The 14196-nt window shown below is 41.1% G+C and overlaps 1 protein-coding gene across 1 annotated transcript; it reads right to left on the bottom strand.

The window, feature by feature from the left end:
• Positions 1 to 766: 766 nt before the first annotated feature.
• ALG11 (ALG11 alpha-1,2-mannosyltransferase) lies at positions 767 to 14142 on the bottom strand. Its single transcript, XM_015069671.3, has 4 exons — positions 13922 to 14142; positions 8252 to 8482; positions 3650 to 4581; positions 767 to 1150 (listed from the first exon to the last, which is right to left on the bottom strand). Exons 1-4 carry the CDS (start codon positions 13963 to 13965, stop codon positions 879 to 881), a joined length of 1479 nt encoding a protein of 492 aa, XP_014925157.1. The 5' UTR covers positions 13966 to 14142; the 3' UTR covers positions 767 to 878.
• Positions 14143 to 14196: the final 54 nt, after the last annotated feature.

A 14196-nucleotide genomic window follows, 5' to 3' on the forward strand; every position in this document is an offset into this window, starting at 1 on the left:
TCATCATCTTACAAGGCATGATGCTGATAACGGAGACTGGGTGGACGGATCTGGCTACTCTATCATGGCTATCAGAAAAACAACTTATCAAAGCGATCTCACTCAGACCTTCTGAACAACTTAAACCTAGCTTCCAGCCTCCTGCGATGTGGAAATGTGAAGGGATGATGAGAGCATCCTTCTCAAATGTACTGATAGCACCAAACAAAAACCTAATTTCACAAATATGGAGCTGTGGGAAGGATCGCTGGAGGCCTCCTGGCCTCTGCGAGCCGACACATGCCCACAGGGCGGTCCCAGTCCCTGCCTTTTCACTACAAGCTTTCAGAACATGATTAAGCCTGCTTAAAGTCTCTTTTCTCTTTTAAGAGAATCTTTAGATATATCCAAGAAGGTCATCCACAATTATTATTTAGGATTTAAATGGACTAGAATTTTTCTGTGTTCCCAAGATAGCAAAACATTTCTAAAGTACCAAACTATTAATTATCAGTCTTCCATTTTCCTTTCAACATTTCCTTTTTTTCTAAAGGTAAATTCTCTTTCCTGGGTTCTAAAGTACAGTGATTTGACAAGTAGGACTTGAAAAATGTGAATTAGACCAAAATTAAGATGGTTGGTTCATTTTTTTCTTTCAGATCCATATTTTTCAGAATTTGAGACAAAATCCTAATCTAAAATTTTTTCATTGAAACAATTTAGGTAATTTTGACCTTTGTCATTTTCACTGAAATAAATATCCTGTCTATATACATACTGCTGAGAGCACTGCTTAGGCTGACTTTATTACAATACAGAAAAAGCTTAGAAAAATTACTCACGAATGAAGGTATGTCGCCATTTTATATAAAATATCTTTCATCTGTACAGATATGACATTATTTGAATAAGCTCTCCACAGATGACAGGAACGCCAGTTCAAACTCCTGATCAGAGAATCTGCTTACAGATGCCCGAGCACTGCTTCGGATTTGGAGTCTCTTTTCCTCAGACATGGAAAGAATATGAGCCATGGTTTCCGCATAGCCTTCTTCGCTTTCAGCCAGAAATCCAGTTATCTCTCCTTCGTGAGGGACGACAATGTCAAGCTTGGGGCCCCCTGAATTGTGTGCAAGGATAATCGTGCCAGCTGCCATACACTCGACAACTCCTGAGAAAGAAACAAAACCATGTGGTCTTTGAACTTTCTGAGAGTGTTCACAAGAACAAGGATGAGCAGAAACCTCTATAAATTTTAGGACACTCATGAGAAATTTAACCACATGTCTGTTGGGCCTATAAATCTGCTCACTAAACTTCCATGGTGTCAAGTAATTTTAAGTTTTTTAGTTTTTAGCCTTCACAATAATGCTACTTGGTTCTTAATTGAAATAGACAAGCAGGCGAGAGAACAGTCTGTAAAAAACAGATCCCTGCAGGTAATAAAACGAAGTAGACTACAGAATGCTGGCAAGATGGCAGACTGAAAGATAAAAGGTATAAAGAGATACCAAAGCAAAATTTCAGGAGTTCCAATTCCAGCATTAGGAGGTTGCCCTCCTCCCTCTACTTCTTCTTTGCTGGCTCCTCCTCTTCTGCCCACTTCTGAACCCTGCTCGTTCTCAGCATTTTGCAGCAGGGGCCTCTTCTCACTGGGCACTTTCCCTAGGCCACCTGACCCTCTTCCGTGGGGCTTCCGTAATGACCCGGACGGCAACGAACTCCTCTGTCTGTGTTTCCTGGTCAGGTCCCTCACCTGCACTGCAGACTCGTAGAGACAAGTGTCCACTGGACACACCCACCTCCGTGTCCTGCAGATCACTCTAACTCTACCTGCTGGGAACCTGGCTCATCAACTGCCTCTCCTCTTGGGAGTCTGTCTCGAGGTGAGAGCCATCCACTGTTCATACATTTGCCTACACTCAAAACCCCAGGAGGTCCTCTTGGACTCTTCTCTCTCCTTCACGTAAGACGTCCAATTAATCACCACGTCCTGTTCAATCCTGCCTCAGAATTTCCCTCGAGCGTGTTTGCCTACCGTGTTTGTACCACAGCACGTCACCCAGGTTGCCAGGGCAGCCCAACACATCCTCCTGCCTTCCTCCCCTGGCCCTCCCTGCTCCTCACTGATCCACCCCTCCACGGCAACCACAGTGAACTTGAGGAAATAGAAAGCTTTTAAATCCAATATTCAAAATCAGTCTATCTTTTCCCACTGGCTTCACCTGGCCCCAGCTCCCCTCTCCATCAGCATGCTGTTCCTCCTGCGTGCTCCGGCCATACCGAACCCTTAGTTCCCTGAGTGCACCTGCTAGTGCCCTTATGGTCCCACCTGTCACGATGCTGTTCCCTCTGCTGTATATTCTCCCATCTCTTGCAAGGCTAACTTCTAATTACTGTTCAGGTCCCAGCTTACGCATCACACCATTTCCTCGGGCAACTGTTCTCTGACCTCACAAATCTGTTAGGTGTTTCTCTTGGGTGCTTCAAATCACCCTGCACTTGCCCTGGCACAGCACTTAGCACCGTGTCCAGTAAAGTGCTGTTTAACTGGTCTGTATCACAGAGCTGGAAGTCTCGGAAGGGAACAACAGGTCCTGTCTCCCAGTCATTTTCCCAGCACCCGCCACATGCCTGGCACACTGAATGCTCCAGTAAGTCTCCGTGGGAGGAGCCACAGGGAGTCAGACCCTGTGCAGAAGGTCTGAATCAAAAAGTTCTTCCTGTATGTCTGGGCTCAGTAATGTGCGACCCACTAGGGATAGACAGGAGGGTAAGAGAAATCATAGCCTTAGCACAGGAGACTTCACTTTATGTTTTTCCATTTTCCCTGAACACCTAGCAGTGTGGACACAAAGCAGCCATGTGAGAAATAGATGTTGAACCAAATTAGACACAAGACAGCAGTTGACTTTATACCAAATGTATGCATAACAGGAAGTCAGGATATAGAGAGCAGCTTGTGCTAGAATAAACAAGAAAGGCTAAATTAAAGGCTAAGGAGATGAAAGTCAGACACTTATAATGGGATTTGGCAGAAAAAGGAGGGTAGGCCATTTCAATAATGGGTAGGGAATCAACAGAAGAAACAACAGAATTGCCATGAGGAGCCCTGTCAGCTCAGCTTTTGGTGTACATGAAAATCACCTGATGAGCTTTACTGAAATACATCTACCTGGGCCCCACCCGGAGATTCGGATTTGGTCCTTCAGTGACATTAGGCCAGGAATCTGTACCAGTCCAGACATAGGGTTAGGTGGGGCAGAGAAACTGGTAGGTAAGAGCAGGGGCTGAGTTAGGATCCAAGCTCTATCTCTTATTGCTAAGGCTGAACAAGGGCAAGTTCAAAACCTCTCTGTGCCTGAGTTTCTTTATTCGTCAAACGGAAATAACAGTACATCAAGCAGGGTTTCAGAGAGGATTAAATCAGATAATACTTGTAAAGATCTCAACAGTGACTTATGCACAGTAAGCTGTCAATAAATATCAGCTATTATTATTGACTACATACTGTTATGTCCTGCGGGGTCTCAAATGAAAAAAGTTTACTTGGCAGACTGGGAGAGGAGAATTAGACCTGATGTGAACTTCTAGAGTATTATTATTTTATCAAGAGAACCCAAATGTACATCTCATGACACCAAACGAGTTGCTGAAAGGACAAACTCACCAATCCCAAAATGCTCGTTCCACATGGTGTGCAGACCAATTGTTGCTTCAGACAAGTAAGTCTTTAACTCATCAAATGGAATGTTTATTTTAAATTCCACATCTTCTTGAACTCCCAGATCCTCAGAAAGCTTTCTCAGTTGGTTTACCCTGAGCTCATCATCTTGGTTACGACACCCTCCAATGAGGACAAGTTTAAGGGAAGGAAGTGACCCAGCCACCTTCTTATTCAGCAATTTAGCAAAGGCTTTGATCTGCAAAGGATGATTCTTTTCAGGCCGGAACTGGCCAATGGAAACCAGCAAATGTCCTGGGGTTGTCTTTTTCTTGTGTAAGGGAATGTCCAGAAAGGTCTGTACATCACAAGGTGGGTAAACAATATTAGTGCAATTCCCGACTTTCCACAGTGAGAGAATGTGGTTTAGTGTCCAAGAAGAATTGACCATCACTACATCACTGCAAGAACCCACAAGTCCATAAATAAAAGCAAATAAATAGTAATAGATGAGCTTTACTTTGCTGAGAAAAGGATTCCTGGTAATGAAGGCTGCGTTATTAAATCCGACATTTTGGTTCTTCACTACAGACAGCATATCAGTGCTGATCGTGGGATAATGAACATAGCTGCCAATGCGACAACCACCTAGATACTTAAACAGAGGCAGTGTGAACGCGTATCCCATTGAATCGATGTAAACGTCAGGAACACACTGCATTAGAGCTTCCCAGCCAAGAAAAATGGATCCTAGACTTTGGCCCAGCAGTGTGAAGTGAGGATAGAGCGAATCTTCCACAAGGTAGCGTTTCCTCAGGAAAACAAACTTCACTGGGTGAGTGAGCCTGATGTTAAATCTTCGGAAAGCACCTTCTAGAATCTGTTGACCACTGACGTTCACGTCACCAGTATACACAACATAAATTGCTTCAGGATACCTAAAACAGAATGCAGTAGTTAAGATTTTCACTGGTTTAGGTTAAAATCGAGCAGAAAAGTTGGAGATAATTATTTTGTCACAATCATAAAGAAGGTTATTTCTATATTGAAAAAAAATGTTTTCTACTGTTTTTCCTTCATTGCACTTGGTCTGCTGATCCCGAGTCCTCTGCTGTCCTGGGAGTTAAATGTTAGTCCTCCAAATGCGACTTCGAGTTCTTTGCTATTTCCTCTTCTGAGAGTTTTGCATGGAGCAGACATCAACAGAAATTGCTGACATTTCCGCTTTTATGAAATACACAGAAACTTTATTCTGACGACCTTTTCAGTATAAAATGGTAATATCAATAACGTACTCCTAAACAAGAGTTAAAACTTACTAAATGTATCTTTAGACAGGATCATAGATGCTAAAGCGTTACTCTATTTTTATCTGAGAAATGCAGTAAGATTCTAAAAGCTAGATCAGGTGCCTGCATCAAAATCAGATAGGGTAGAATAATAATGGAAGTCTTTCAAAGTATATATTCTTATGACTATGCTTTTGGCATTTGCTCTGATGGTGTTTTTGGCTACTGAGTCATAAAACATTTCTTAAATATCTAGTATGAGCTACTAGGTTCTGGGGATTCAGGGATTAGAGGGTCTTTACCCTCGAGGAGCTGAGTTCAGTGGGGAAAACAGATATATAAACCGAAAACTGCAAAACTGTGATATGTGTTGATAAAGACAGCCATGGGATGCTGTGCAGACCCAAAGGATGAGCATCTAACTGCACTTCCCCACAGGCAGAATGATCCTTAGACTGAAGTGTTTTTTTTTTTTTTTAACGTTTATTTATTTTTGAGAGACAGAGAGAGAGGGAGAGAGCTTGCACACATGAGCAGGGAGAGGGGCAGAGAGACAGAGAGAATCGCAAGCAGGCTCCGCACTGTCAGTGCAGAGCCCGAAGCGGGGCTCAAACTCAAGAACCGTGAGATCGTGACCTGAACTGAGATTAAGGGTCAGATGCTTAACCCACTGAGCCACTCAGGTGCCCCTGGAATGATCCTTATAAAACGTAAAAACGATTGTCATCTCCGATTGCTTAAAGATGGCCACAAATTCTTTGACACTTATCAAGTGGTGGGATCTATGTCCCTTCCCCTGGAATGACGGGCTCTGTGACTGCTTTTACCAATAGACTATGTCAAAGGTGACATTTTGCCAGTTTCTAGAGCCAAGTTCTATGGGGATGGTAATTTCTGCTTTGCTCTAGAGAAGTCAGCTGTCACATAAGACGTCCAACTATCCTGAGACTGCCATGTTGTGTGCAAGCCCAAGCGAGTCACGTAGAGAGGCTGCGGGCGACAGAGATGCCTGACCAGTGTTCCCCACCCTCACCCACTGTCACTGTTGCAATCATCCCAGCCCAGGAAGCAGGTATGTTAGTGGAGAAGCCTTCAGATGACTTGGAGCCAGCTGCCATCTAACTGCAGCAGCTTGGTATGCAGGATTTCAAACAGGGCCCATCAATCCCCAAACTGTGAAAAATAATGAGAAATTCTTGCTTTAGCCATTACGTTTTGGGGTGGCTTGTCACGTAGCAACAGATAAGCAGAATATCATCTCTCTGTCTGAAACACTCATATAGTTTCCCACAGCACTTAGAATACCAGCTAGACTCCTCACTCTACTCACTCAAGCCCTGAATAATCTGGACCCTGCCTCCGCTCTCTCACGTACCCACAGGGTCAGCCAAACTGGATTCCTTTCTCTGAACGAGACAGGCTCCTTCCAGTCTTAGGGGACTTGCAAGAGTTGTTCCCTCCGTTTTGAACTCTCTTTTCTCATCTTCACTGTGTTTTCCTGAGGCAGACGGTATGGCATGTGATTTACAACATGGGCTCTGTAATGCAGTTCCCTTATCTGTCAAATGAGGGTAACAGTAACAATCTCGTAAGGTTACTCTGAAGATTGGGTGAGCTGACACGTGTAAAACACTTCAAACAATGCCTGGCACATAGTAAATGCTAAGTACACGTCAGCTGCTTTTGTCATTTAAACTTCAGTGAAGTATCACCTCCTTGGAGATTTTCCCTACTTACTCAGTCTAAAATATGGAATCATTCCCGGGGCACCTGAGTGGCTCTGCTGGTTAGGCATCTGACTCTTGATTTCGGCTCAGATCATGATCTCATGGTCATGAGATCAAGCCCCAAGCTCTGCTCAGTGCAGAGCCTGCTTGGAATTCTCTTTCTCCCTCTCTCTGCCCCTTTCCCGTTCTCTCTCTCTCAAAATAAGTAAACGTTAAAAAAATAAAGTATGGAGTCCTATTTTAATTTCTTGCGTAGCATCTCTCACCATTTGGTATTTTTCTTTTTAGGTATTATTTTGTCTCCTCTCCACTAAAATCTAAGATCCATGATCTATTTTTTGTTCACCATTCAATCTCAACTCAACAGTGCCTGACACAGAGTAGGTCCCCAAGAAATATTTCTAGATCGAATGAAAAGTGTATTGTAGTTTATGCTGAGTCAGGAGAGGCTTGTAGAAATTAGCTGATGAGAAAAAGGTCAGAAAAAAAAGGAACACCGTTATGGAAAGGCAAGGAATCTATAGAGAGAGCCTGATGCTCCTAGTTCAGTGTGCTGAGCAAAGTATACATGAAGGAATGAGGAGGGATGAAAAATAAAATGTGGCAAGAACAAGATGAAAAAGTATCTTCTATGTCCTACTGAGGATTTGGACTTCTTTCACTGCAGGTGACTTGGGAATAACAGAGTTTGCTGGGGAGTACAGTAGAGCTATCACAAAACTTTACCGCTGACCTCAAGAGTGAGAGAATCCAGGTAGACAAGTTAATGCACAGAGTAAGGAGAAGGAAAGAGCAGTAGTGATTAGAGAAGGAGCAGGGAAGGCCTCAGAAAGGTGGGCAGTACGCTGAGATCTAAGAACATGTTTTAGATCCAGGGAGTTATGGAAGATGGCAGAGGAAATACAAGGGTGGTGGCTGGAAGCCAGGATGAGCGGAGAAACAGAGATGTAGAGTGAAGGGAATTCTGTGTGAAGGCTCTGGAACTGGATGAAGGGCATGTGCCAGGAAGTAGCGTAACCAGGGAAGAATAATAGTTTCCTCCTATGATAAAACCACAAATGGAATTTGTACTTTACTGTGTTTATTCCTCCTACGTTTGGAGATGCAGGTGGGGAGAAGGAAGCCTAAAACATGAAATGACCGGGTAGTAGCATATTCTTTCGAACATGGTAACTTAAGACTAACTGGTAATGATATCAACATTAAAATCAGATAGATGCTCTCACAGAGATTATCTCCTGTGTGCCACTATGGACTAAATGTATTCAGGCTTAAAGTGTTCCTTGGTATTGCTTGATATATTTCTGTTTACTATTCAACTTCTCCACACGTTCTTCCAAGGTGACAGTTATCCCCGCTAAATTTTGCCATTAAAAGGTGGATACTTTCCCTTTCCATTTCTTTATCATATCAACTAAAATTCAACAGGATCTTGTAAGGCAGGCTGGCACATAACAGAAGCGTTTCCTTATTGAAGAACAATTAATTCCTGGCCATGAGTAAGGTGAGAGAAAGGTAAATTTCTGGGCAATGATTTTTTTTTTTTTAAAGGTAATACGAGAGCAAATGAGCTAAGAAAGATGCATACCTACTTTTTCTGCAGAGCCCTTAAGGCACACCACAAAACTCTTTCTCCTCCACCGCCAGCATTGCAGTACGGATGAAAAAATGCAATGACCAGTTGATTTTTCCCATTTTTGCTAGTTGCTACTGACTCTTTCTTTCTTCGTACCAGCAGTCTGATTCCCCAGAGGATAATGAACAAACATATGCATAAAATTCCACATACTGTCAGGCCAGGGAGGAATAATGAATAAAAAAACCTGAAACAAGAAGGAAAATATAAAAATCAACAGAAACAACAAATTAAAGTCCACTTTTACATATCCACTTTATATATCAGTAGTAAAGAGAGATTTTTATACCTGGGAGTCTGCTAACGAAATACTTTTTAATCAGCAGTAAAAATCAACGTTGAGCCACTTTTCTCCTAACAGTGTATGTGTTAAGGGACTAAAAACAGGGGCGCCTGGGTGGCTCAGTCGGTTAAGCGGCCGGCTCAGCTTAGGTCATGATCTCGCGGTCTGTGAGTTCGAGCCCCGCGTCAGGCTCTGTGCTGACAGCTCAGAGCCTGGAGCCTGTTTCAGATTCTGTGTCTCCCTCTCTCTGACCCTCCCCTGTTCATGCTCTGTCTCTCCCTGTCTCAAAAATAAATGTTAAAAAAAAAAAAATTAAAAAAAAAAAAGGACTAAAAACAAATTTATTAACCTAAACAAGACATGATCAGGAATGGCATCTGACCCTCAAAAATCACAACACAGAACCCGAGCAGTATGTCTTCTGAATGATCAATGAACATTTAATTAGTTAAAATGAACATTTAACTAGTAATGAACATTTAATTAGTTAAAAGTTTGATGAGGTAGCAAATCATTTTTATTCTTTCACTTTGCTTCAAATAGAACAATTTCTGGGGTGAGATGAACTTAGATCTCTCCACTTCTATTACAAGTTCTGCATCTGATCTGTTTCTATGACCCTAGAACACTGCCTTTCCTTACGTGCCTCTAAATGAGTTGCCATAAATGCTCTGACAACCTACTTCTACTCCATACTCACTCCCCCACTGACTGCTAAAAGGCTCTTACTGCCAGGCTGACTGAAGCTCTCTGCAAAGGCAAGGAAGGACCCAGGCTTGTTTACCACTGGATGCCAACGCCTAGCATAATGCCTGGCCCAGAGAAGGCATCCGTGTTTGTTGACTGCATACAAAATTCTTTACCTCTTCAGACGTCTCTTAGATGATGTTAAAAAAATTTTTCAAAGTGTGTTTTTCTGTTAGCATTGGGCAATATAGTTGGGATCTAGCTTCATATTTTTTATATCCTGCCTACCCTTTATAAAGGATCCGGGGAGCTTGTAACACATAAAGACACTAAAATACTAAAACTTAAATAATGAAAACGCAGGGCCGGGGAGTTCAAGTATTTGGTGGGGAGCAGTGACAGGTGGGGGACATAGATGTACAGACTCTAAGTTTGTACGTGGTAGTGAAAAGCAGATTGGGCTCTGAAGGGCTTAATGATCCAAGCATGTATGGGGATATTTTGTGTACTTGCATAGTTTTCATTGTCCATAAGTAGAAGACATAAATTCTTCAGAGAAATAACTTTTTTTCTTAATTTTTAAAGTTTATTTATTTATTTTGAGAGAGAGAGACAGAGAGTAAGTGGGAGGGGCAGAGAGGGAGAGAGAGAATCCCAAGCACAGAGAGAAAATCTGACAGTGCAGCCTGACATAGGGCTGGAACTTACGAACCATGAGATCATGACCTGAGCCAAAACAAGAGTTGGATGCTTAACCGACTGAGCCACCCAGGAGCCCCGGCAGAAATAAATATCTTACTTATATTTAGTTTGGAAACAAACTTCTCATGTGGGACTTCCTATTGTGAATAAGTGCACTGTTTGAAGACGTATTTGACTTATTAGAATGATTGATCTCAGGATATCTTTAAACTCTTAAAAATTCCTGAAGACCCCATACAGCTTTTATTTCTATCAGGATTTCCCAACCTCGGCACTGCTGACATTTTAGACCACAATAATTCTTTGTCTGCAGGGACTGTCTTATGCATTATAGGATGTTTAGCTGCATTCCTGGTCTCAACCCACTTGATGCCTACAGTACCCTTCCAATCATGACCATAAGAATTATTTCGACATTGCTAAATGTCCTGCAGAAGTTAAAATCAGCCCTTGTTGAGAAATACTCATTTACATTGATTATATCTACCAATATTTAGCATATCAGAAATGAAACTGAGGAATTTAATGAATTTTTCTGACAATGACAAATCCATTACACGTTAATATAAAACACATTTTTACTAAAAAAGCCCTTTTTTCCAAACAAACAAAAAAGAAATTCAGCAAGAAGGGTATTACTGTTTTAGATATTTGCAGACCTCTTTAACGTCTGGCTTAACAAAAGACAGTGGCTTTTAATATCTGCTTCTGCATTCAATCTTAGTGATATGTTGTTTTACTTGAAGTATGTGAAGGAAATGTAAGCTCACTCAGATATGTAGTAGGAAAAGGGAGTGTGTTTAAATACCCTTTTCAGATGGTTACAGCATTTTTCTGTGATGTTATACCAAATTAGACAAGTGGTAATTTCTTAATTGTCAGGTGCAACATGGAGTTTGAAAGCCAATCAATGCCCTTTTCATACTCTGTTATACTGAAATCTTGTGCTTTAAGTGGATGTTTTACCTATACGTGATTTTGTAATGTCATGACTTGATTATTTAGAAAATATTGGTTCATGACTCATGTAGACTTTCCAAATGTGGGCACATTTTTTCATTGTATAATATCCCCAAATCACATTTGTTAATATCACTACCCATCTCTTCAGGAAAATCTTTTAATTATTGGAAAGTGGTCAAGCTTTGAATGGCAGATACAGGTTCTCCAAATTCTAATTTTCACTTGAGAGTTCAAACTTTATTATTAGCAATAAATTCTGTCACTTGTTTTCTTTGAACTGACAGGGTCACTTCATTCATTTTCAAAGCCAAGTCAGAAGAGCCATACTTTGTCAGTCATTCTTTCAAGTAGAAACCACGTCCCATAAAAAAGTGTCTTGAGCTTTCAACTTAGCAATCATGCAAGAACTTTTCCTTGAGATAAGCATCATACTTCAGTATGAAGACATTATATATATTAAAAAGATATGTATTCAACTCAAGGTTAATTCTTAAAAAAATTAATTTTTACTTTTTCATCAAGGACATTCTTAGTAAAACTGGCTTTAGCAAGTGCACGGTGGTGAAAAACACAAGACTTCTCGTATACTTTGATTTCATTGCCTCGATTTGTAGTAAGTAGAAGTTTTATCCACTATTACTTTTGCACCATTGGTGCAAATGTAAACATGATGAGAAAGCAAATGTTAGCATAAATTATTATAAAAATAGTTTTGATCTTGAAGAACTATTAAAAGAGTCTCGAGGACCTGTCAAGGTCTATGGACCATACTTTGAGAACTACTGACTTAAAGGATGAACAGGGTTTGACATAAGTGGTAAGATTTGTCAATTACTTAATGTTTGGAATATATCTGTTCATAAAAAGAATATTATACAGCTTTCCCAGGAAAAGTTAAAAGCCCATTTAATTTAAAATGAGGCTGATCCATAGAATCCAAGGATTTTTATGGCGTTTCCTTCTAATGATTTAAGTGGGAAGATTCATGTGATAGGATTTTCAAACTGAACTATTTAACTTAAAATCAGAAAAAATAAATCCTACTAATAACTAAAGTTGAGCCAGTCCTTTATTGAGTCTCTTAGTTTCAAAGATACAGACTATATGAATTTATTAAACATCCTACAGTACTTGCACATCAAAACTATCCATTTTAGAATTTGTTTAAATCTAACTAAAAATAGGGGCGCCTGGTGGCTCAGTCCAGTTAAGCATCCAAATTTTGGCTCAGGTCATGATCTCACAGTTTGTGGGTTCAAGCCCTGCATTGGGCTCTGTGCTGACAACTCAGAGCCTGGAGCCTGCTTCAGATTCTGTGCTTCCCTCACTCTCTGCCTTTCCCCAACTCATGCTCTCTCTCTCTCACTCTCAAAAATAAACATTCAACTATACAGTATATACATACACACACACACGTATATAAACTAAAAATATGTGCCATTAAATAATGTTTACCACAGAAACCCAAGGCTTTAAAAGATAACTAATCAATAGTGACTCATTCATTCGACAAACATTTATTTAGCCATTGCAATGCGCAAAGCACTGAGTCAGGGATATTTCAAATGTCAGGGAAGAATATGAAGCCTCTGAAAATAGACTTTCCTGTTCAAAATGTTTTAAATAATCATTATAGAAATTGGAGTAGAGGGGACAAAACGAAGAAACAATACCTGAATTTTGGAGAGAATATGTATATATACACTGCAGGATGCTATCATGTTAATTACAAATTTCAACCTGAACAAAAATAGGTAGGTGTTAAAAGAACTGTGTAGATGGAATATAATAGGTCTTTTTTTTTTTTTTTAATAAATTTAGGGCAAGTCAGGTAAAAAACAGTAGTATTACAACAATAAAAGTAGGGGGAAAAAAAGTCTGGTTTTTTTTTCACCAAAATGTTAACAGTAGTTATCTCCAGATGGTAGCACGCCTGGCCAGTTTTCTTTTTTGCTCCTCTATTTCCTAACTCTTCTATAAGAAACAATGTATTACCTATGTAATACAATTTTGTATTACTCCTACATCAACCGGAAATAAAGATCAATGGATGATCATGAAGCAGATGATTCAACATAAACTTTTTATTTGTGAAAATAAAGAGAAATCTCACTAAAATGGAGTCAGGAGGCCAGAAGGGGGAACGCAGAGGAGCTCTATCACTCAAATGTCAATTTCATGAAGAACTGTCAATTACAGCAACCAACAGTAGAATCCTAAACACGATGGAATGGTCACTAACAGGCCCCAACAGGGAGAGATGTACGTCGCATTTCCTACAAGAGTACTCCTGCAACTCAGCCAATGAGAAACCCTCACTACTCTTGCTTTTCTCCAGCGGACTTTACTTCAACCCCCCCACCCCTTCAACTTCCTCCTTCTCCATAAAACAACGGTCCTCTCGTTGGTAGAACTTGCCAGGTATGGTTTTGTCATAGCTTGTATATCCAGAAATGCAATTCTCTGCTACTCCCGAAAAAAACAAACAAAACCAACCAAACCACTTTTGCTGGTAAGATAGCTGTTTTATTTTTAAGGTTAACATATTTAAGTGACATATGTTAACAGCGACCATTTTGGTGAGTGAAAGAGGGGAAACTAAGACGTGACAAGAGCCAGTTTATTTATTCTTTACCAAAAACAGACACGATAGTTTGGAAAATGACCCATGGCTCAATTATAAAGGAAAACGAGAAATGAATATGGATAATTTATAACAGAATAGTTGGAGTGTGAACAAAAAAGAAAAAGGAAGGGAAACTACACCCTTCAGCCAGAAGTGGGGCAGGCGAAGAAAACGCGGTTAACTGAGTCTTTAACCCAGTCAGCTTCAGTCTAATTAAAAGACTCCGAAGTGAGAACAGCGCTATCCTTGAGGCCTAGATTCGTGACTAGAAGATCCCCCTTCCCCGCAAACTTCAGTTGCCCTGGGCGGACAAGAACCCCCGCAAAACAGAAAACGCCTGCGAGCCCACACCACCAGCTCCTCACCTCAGTAACTCGCACAAGCACCAACCCCCTTTGGTGGTCGCCATCTTCCCTCGACCCCCGAACTCAGGAAGCGCTTCGCTGTTCCTCTTCTCTATTGGCTCCAGAGGAAGCGGGCGGTGTTCTCTCCGCCCCCATGGGGCAGGTTTCGCGTTTCAATTGGCTGCTGGTAGTAGCTTCCCACGGCCTTCCAGTCAATAGAATCTCCCGGGGAGGAGACAAGTTTTCGGCGTGGCGCACAAGGGTCCCGCCCCCCCAGAAGGCGGGGCCGTAGTGGG

The sequence above is a fragment of the Acinonyx jubatus genome, chromosome A1 (assembly GCF_027475565.1).
Source record: "Acinonyx jubatus isolate Ajub_Pintada_27869175 chromosome A1, VMU_Ajub_asm_v1.0, whole genome shotgun sequence".
Taxonomy (NCBI): domain Eukaryota; kingdom Metazoa; phylum Chordata; class Mammalia; order Carnivora; family Felidae; genus Acinonyx; species Acinonyx jubatus.